The sequence below is a fragment of the Penaeus chinensis genome, chromosome 7 (assembly GCF_019202785.1).
Source record: "Penaeus chinensis breed Huanghai No. 1 chromosome 7, ASM1920278v2, whole genome shotgun sequence".
In the NCBI taxonomy this organism is placed as follows: domain Eukaryota; kingdom Metazoa; phylum Arthropoda; class Malacostraca; order Decapoda; family Penaeidae; genus Penaeus; species Penaeus chinensis.
This window is the reverse complement of record NC_061825.1, coordinates 28,090,750-28,097,602: the sequence shown is the minus strand read 5'-3', so window position 1 is coordinate 28,097,602 and position 6,853 is coordinate 28,090,750. Positions and strand designations below refer to the sequence as shown.

The 6,853-nt window shown below is 38.8% G+C and overlaps 1 protein-coding gene across 2 annotated transcripts in view; it reads left to right on the top strand.

Annotated features, from left to right (window-relative positions):
* Nucleotides 1-6,558, top strand: part of LOC125027291 (aminopeptidase N-like) — an 8,464-nt gene extending 1,906 nt beyond the window's left edge. For both annotated transcript variants that reach the window (XM_047616266.1, XM_047616267.1), the window contains exons 3-18: nucleotides 729-956; nucleotides 1,099-1,307; nucleotides 1,397-1,552; nucleotides 1,659-1,789; nucleotides 2,097-2,274; nucleotides 2,403-2,586; nucleotides 2,787-2,943; nucleotides 3,033-3,114; nucleotides 3,283-3,466; nucleotides 3,551-3,887; nucleotides 4,063-4,205; nucleotides 4,641-4,831; nucleotides 5,129-5,299; nucleotides 5,672-5,815; nucleotides 6,001-6,073; nucleotides 6,253-6,558. In XM_047616266.1, coding sequence (XP_047472222.1) covers nucleotides 729-956; nucleotides 1,099-1,307; nucleotides 1,397-1,552; nucleotides 1,659-1,789; nucleotides 2,097-2,274; nucleotides 2,403-2,586; nucleotides 2,787-2,943; nucleotides 3,033-3,114; nucleotides 3,283-3,466; nucleotides 3,551-3,887; nucleotides 4,063-4,205; nucleotides 4,641-4,831; nucleotides 5,129-5,299; nucleotides 5,672-5,815; nucleotides 6,001-6,073; nucleotides 6,253-6,423 — 2,739 coding nt within the window. In that variant the 3' untranslated portion in view covers nucleotides 6,424-6,558. The remainder of the gene's footprint in view (nucleotides 1-728; nucleotides 957-1,098; nucleotides 1,308-1,396; nucleotides 1,553-1,658; nucleotides 1,790-2,096; nucleotides 2,275-2,402; nucleotides 2,587-2,786; nucleotides 2,944-3,032; nucleotides 3,115-3,282; nucleotides 3,467-3,550; nucleotides 3,888-4,062; nucleotides 4,206-4,640; nucleotides 4,832-5,128; nucleotides 5,300-5,671; nucleotides 5,816-6,000; nucleotides 6,074-6,252) is intronic.
* The last annotated feature ends 295 nt before the right edge of the window (nucleotides 6,559-6,853 follow it).

The window sequence follows — 6,853 nt, the reverse complement described above, 5'->3', positions numbered from 1 at the left end:
TTATCCAAGAGGTGAAGGACTTGGGTCTAATTTTTGACTTAAGGCTTACGTGGGTGCCTCAAATCAAACAGTTAATGGTGAATGACTTTAGCTGTTGACACAACAGATTATAAATAATGAATTGATCAATCTGTTGTCCGGCAATTTCCATATTTTTAATAATCTAGCTTCGAATGCCTGGCATTCCAAGGGCCATTCCAAGGGTGTACTATTTTTGGACCCTGAGTGGCGTTCAATAGATTTCTTTTCAATTATTAGGCCTTCATTCAGAGATTAAAAAGTTTCATTATAGGTACGACACAATAAAGTTGTCGGCGTGGGATGCTTTTATAGTAAAATTCGAAACACTTCTACATGCCAGAACACTTTTTTTTTAAGTGTAGATGATCTGTTGAAGAATATGTTTATGATTTCTGTGAAAATTGAATCGAGGGTAAAGTTGAGAGCTATCTAATCCCGTTTAGGAAGTAGTGCCCGCTATTCCACACTTTTTGTCTTTAAAGGTAACAATCTCACTAACGTTCTTGTTAGAATCAGTGGAGGAGGAATCAGGTTCGTGATAGTGTCATTAAACGTTTTCCATATAACTTGACAGGGAAAGGGATATTTCAGCACTTAGGTTACCAAGCCTTATCCATATATCTACTTTGTATGTCCCTGAATTTTTACTTGACAAATTCCAGTGTTCTTTCATTTAGCAAAGTAAACCTTAAGTCCATTTTCAACAGACTGAGGCATCTACATCATCGCTATTTACAACAAAGAAAGCTGAGAACTTCGATGTGCGGCTGCCTCGATCCCTTAAGCCACTCCATTACCTAGTCAAACTTCAACCTTTCATCAATGGCAACTTCAGCATCATCGGCTATATGGAGGTAGAGATGGAGGTTCTGGAACCCACCTCCAACATCACTCTCCACATATCCGATATCATCACTAAAAATGACACCGTAAAGGTAGGCACAAGCTTCAAGATGTCGTTTAATATTTACTACATGATGCGGATCTAGCACATTTGAACATGACTTGATATTTAGAAAGTGAAGCTGACTTCTTCATTTCATATGGGAGTTTCAGAACTGTGCTCTTCTGTTTCAGGTGTATACATCGGGCCAAGCACAACGCCGAGGATTGAGGATCAAGAAACACGAGTATGATCGTGGTCGTCAGTTTTACATCGCTCATTTAAGGAAAGAGCTACAGAAGGGGAAAAAGTATATCCTGTCCATGGAGTTCCTTGGTTATCTTAATGGTGAGATGCATGGCTTCTACAGGGCGACCTACAAGGATGTTGCTGGCAACACCAGGTGAATGTCCCTTTGTTGTCTATAACTGTATCTATTTTACAGTATACTAAGATTAATATTTGCATATTAAAGCTATGATATCTTTCCAGAAATGTGGCTGCGACACAGTTCCAGCCCACCGCCGCTCGCAAAGCCTTTCCTTGCTTCGACGAGCCCGCACTGAAGGCAACCTTTGAAATTCACCTCGCAAGAGAATCTTGGATGACGACCCTCTCCAACATGCCCATCGCCGATACTGTGCCTGTGTTAGTAGTACTTCACTATAATGCAAATGTTATTCTATACTTTGGATATACGTCATCATACTTTCCAGTACATTCTTTAAATGAGCTAAAATTTCTAATCCAACAGTGAAGGACAGGAAGGATGGGTGTGGGACCGTTACGAGATGAGCGTCCCCATGTCTACCTACCTCGTCGCCTTCATTGTGTCTGACTACGTTCAGATCAACTCGACCGTGAATGACAGCGTAGCCTTTCGAGGTAATGTGAGATTTTATCGAAGCTTGGTTGCGTAGTGACAATGTTTTATCAGTGTTACTGTGTGTGTGTTTATGAAAGAGAGAGAGAGAGATCTTCCATGCATATGATTTTGGGAAAAAACGTAATTGATTTCAAACTTATCACTGATATATTACTATATAATATCATTATAATTAGTTTTCATAATACATGGCCATTTTTGACTCATCTTTCACCTTAGTGAGTCATTGTTACCGTGAGCATGTGCATAACAGCATGGCCAGGGGTGAATGTGCTTAACAGTCTAACCAGAAATACTCTCTGGCAGTGTGGGCGCGACAAGAGACCATAGATCAAGCAGAGTATGCAAATGAGGTGGGTCCCAAGATCCTAGGTTTCTTTGAAGATTACTTCAACCTGTCTTATCCTCTCCCGAAGATGGACATGATTGCATTAACAGACTTCTCTGCAGGAGCTATGGAGAACTGGGGTCTAATAACTTACAGGTAATGCAATGATATTAGAATAGAATTCTTGTATCATAGCACCTTATGTAACTTTGTTTTGAATGCTGGTCATCATTGTTATCACTTGAAAAAAAAACATGCCTTAATTCTGCTCTCAATTTAAACAGGGAAAGTTTTCTCTTGTACGACGCACAAGTTACAACCCCAGTCGACAAGTCAATCATTGCAGAAATTATATCCCATGAATTGGCTCACCAGTGGTTCGGTAATCTGGTGACGCCCAAGTGGTGGGATGATCTCTGGCTCAACGAAGGATTCGCTACCTATATAAGTTACCTTGGAGTAGATCATGTAAGTTACTTGAGTCATGATATCCATAATAAACCCAATGAACAACAAATCATGAATAAAACAAATGCCTATACCTATAGAATATCTGTGTGGGTATAGCGAGAGGGGTGAAGATAAGAAATACGAATCACGTGAATTACTAGTACTGCGAAGGTGCAAGGACTAAGTGAACAGCATTTTATTTTTCTTGTGTTCAAAAGGTAGAACCAACGTGGAAGGTAATGGAAACAACCCTCGTCGAAATCGTCCATAATGTGTTTGGTCTAGACAGCCTAGAATCTTCCCACAGGATCAGCATTCCCGTCTCAGACCCGGACGAAATATTTGAAGTCTTTGATGACATATCCTACAGTAAAGGTCGGTATTTTTTCATTATTCTAGTGTTATGGTATTTCTTTGTCCATATCAGTGCTTATCTAATGTGCTTTCTTTCTACAATGACCTAGGGTCGTCTATCATCCGGATGATGACCCACTACCTCACTGAGGCAACATTTAGGAAGGGATTGAACAACTACTTAAAAGCACTGTAAATATGCTTATATCATAAGTGTGCCGTGTGACATGTGATACCAATAGGGTGTAATAATGACTCATCTTAGCTTAAAAGTTTGAAATATAAATTGTTACTTTCTCGATGTTTAAGTCACACTCCTATTATTAATATTCTCCTGTATCTATTTCCATTTTCCTTTAGCACATACAATAGTTCTGTGCAAGACGACCTGTGGAAGCATCTGACTGTGGCGGCTCACGAGGACGGCATTCTGCCTAAGGACGTGACTGTCAAAATGATCATGGACACGTGGACGCTGCAGATGGGCTACCCCGTCGTGAAGGTGACGAGGAGCGCCGACGGAACCTCTGCCATTTTAACCCAGGTCAGCTGGTACTTAATGAAAGGGAGGAAAAATATTCAGTAAATATATCATTGGGCCATGCATATATCCTGCCTTTATTTCCAGGAGCGGTTCCTCTTAGAAACGAGCGCAAACTCTTCCAACACCACGGGTTACAAGTGGTGGGTGCCGCTGACGTACACGACCCAGAGCGAGCCCAACTTCAACCAGACTCAAGCCAAGCTATGGATGAAGGACTCTGAGGATCACGTGACCGTCACATCTCTCCCCCCGAAGGATCAGTGGGTCATCTTCAACCTACAGGAGACGGGCTACTACAGAGTCAACTACGACGACCACAACTGGAATCTTATTATCCAGCAGTTGAAGAAGGACCACCAGGTTTTTTGTCCCGTCAACAGAGGACAGATTATCGATGATGCCATGAACCTTGCCAGAGCTGGTACAGTGATCTTCACCTTTCTTAATTACTATCACTCTCCTGTTCATATCTATGTATACTAACATACAGCGAATGGTCATGTTTTTGAACAGTTGAAATATACAAATGTTACAAAATTAGCAATTGAAAGCAGTTTTATGATTTCTTAATGAGCAAAAACATGGATACCTTCCAGGTCATCTCAGCTACAAGATCGCCATTGGCGCGTATGCATATTTGCGGAAAGAAGATGAATATCTGCCTTGGGCTACAGGCGTCAATAAACTCTATTACATAGAGAGTATGTTCAAACGCAGAAGTGGATTCGGCGCGCTCAAGGTAAGACTTGGCCTCTTATAAGTTTCACTTATCCTCACTGAAACCACAATTGAGATAGCGAATCGTTATAATCCCCTATTTACAAGAATATGTGAGTCTGTGCGCACACACACTCATACTCATACTTACATGCACAATATATATATATATATATATATATATATATATATATATATATATATATATGTGTGTGTGTGTATATATACACCCCTATATATATACATATATACTCATATATATATATATATATATATATATATATATATATACATATATATACATATATATATCAATATACATATATACATATATTCATACGCATATATATATATATATTGTGTGTGTGTGTGTGTGTGTGCATATGCAAATACATATACATATGCATATCTACATATGCATATACATACACGTATATAAACATTTGGTGCTTTCCAGCACTACCTATTGGATTTGGTGTTGCCGCTCTATGAGTCTGTTGGCTTCGACAACAAAATAGAGGACTCTTTCTTGGAGCATCAGAAGAGGAAGATAGCCGTAAAATGGGCTTGTAAACTGGGCCACAAGGTCTGTCTCGACAAGGTGCTCACTCTCTACAGGCACTGGATGTCTCATCCGGACAATACGAGGTAGGTATAGCGCAGTGTGCGTAGCATCGTCACTGTGTGTATATACTTTTTTCCATCAGTATTATTTTAGTGTTGTCATTTTTGATCCCGGTATTATAATTGTCGGTATTATAATTACCTTCTTTAATGATAGTAACAATAGTACTATTCTACATGTAATTTCTTGATCATTATAATAATCACTACAATTAATACTATCAAACTTACTATCATATCAAATTAATAAGGACCAGATACTCTACCAAAGTGAACATAACTACATGATCTAATCTAGATATATCATTATAAAAATTTCAGCATCATTTCGCCAAACCTCAAATCAGCGGTGTACTGTCACGCCATCGCCGAAGGCGGAGAGGCCGAGTGGGACTTCGCTTGGGACCAGTACATTACCACCAGCGTCGCTACCGAGAAAAAGCTTCTTCTCAACTCTATGTCCTGCACAAAACAAGCTTGGATCCTATCTAGGTAGGTCGTCATGTGAGAGAGAGAGGGGTGGCGGGTGGAAAAGAGAGAAAGTGTCAGGGACAAGACCGGGTATGGTGCTGAAGCACCAGGATCCTGAAGCATCTAGAATTGATGAATTGAAGCCGATATTTTCGTGGTTTCATGGCTTCATAGCTTTACTACCTCATTCTGCAACAAGAAGCAGCTTTGGGTCAGGGGGTCGTCGGTTGTTGTATCGAACCCCAGAGTGTAAAGTTCTGGGCGTCAGGGATTGTTTGGATATTCAGAAAGTGAGAAATTGAGATAAACAGACAAAATAAGGAGAGGTTGCGCATGTGTGTTATAGGTTTCTATTTCTACATGCTTTTCCCCTAATTTCTACATATTTTCCAGATACCTCGAGATGGCCATGAACCCGGGTAATGGCATAAGACTTCAAGATGCAATATATGTGTTAAGATCCATGAGTAACAATGACGTGGGACGCTCCTTGATTTGGGACTACCTCACACTTCATTGGAACAATATTTACACATTGTAAGTCTTGTTCTTTCACGACAATATAATGTGCACAAAATAGCATATAAATCTGCATCAAAATGAATAACGTAATAAATATGAATATAAATACATGCTACATAAATAAATGCTCCGACAAATGACGCCAACCTATATGTCCCTCTGCATACAATTTTTCTTATTTTTCAATTTTCATTTCACAGCAAGAAGAGGAGGAGAGGTGAAGTATTGAAGAGGGTAACGCAAATCTTCAACACAAAACAGGAACTCGAAAAGGTTATTCTGTGTATTCAGCAATACTATCAAGTACTAACTAGATCACGTAAATTAATCATTCCTGACATATACCTAGTATTGCGAATGTTCAATTTTAGTAGTTTTTGAAATTCATGTGCTTTCATATATGTGATCTAAACCTCAGTTTTTTAACCACGAATCATATCACAATCTTTTAGGTCCAGTCGTTTTTGAGGCGGAGGACGGTGTCCTTGGAAGGGAACCAGAGGAACGTCCAGCAGGCGGAGGAGAAGGTCAAGAACAACGTCGCCTGGATGGACGCCAACTACGACGTCATAGTCCAGTGGCTGGAGGAGAACGGTTACTCCTCGAAACTCAGGGTCATTTAATTCCATCTTCGTCTGCCGCCTCTTTGGGGCTTGTTCTTCAAAGACAGATGTAATTTTGTCTGGTATGCATATAAATATACATGCCACACACACGCACACACACACATATATGTTTGTATGTATGTGTATGTATTTATATATATATTTACATATATATATATATATATATTATATATATTATCATATATATTTATTATATATCTTTATATATATATACATATATCAAATATATTTGATATACAGTATGTATATATATATGTAATATATATGTAATATATATGTAATATATATATATATATATATATATATATATATATATATATATATATATATATATATATATATATATATATATCAGGTGTCAGCGGTACATACATGTGTAGACAGGTGACACCGTGCAATACATAGTATAGATCCCCGGTAGCATGTT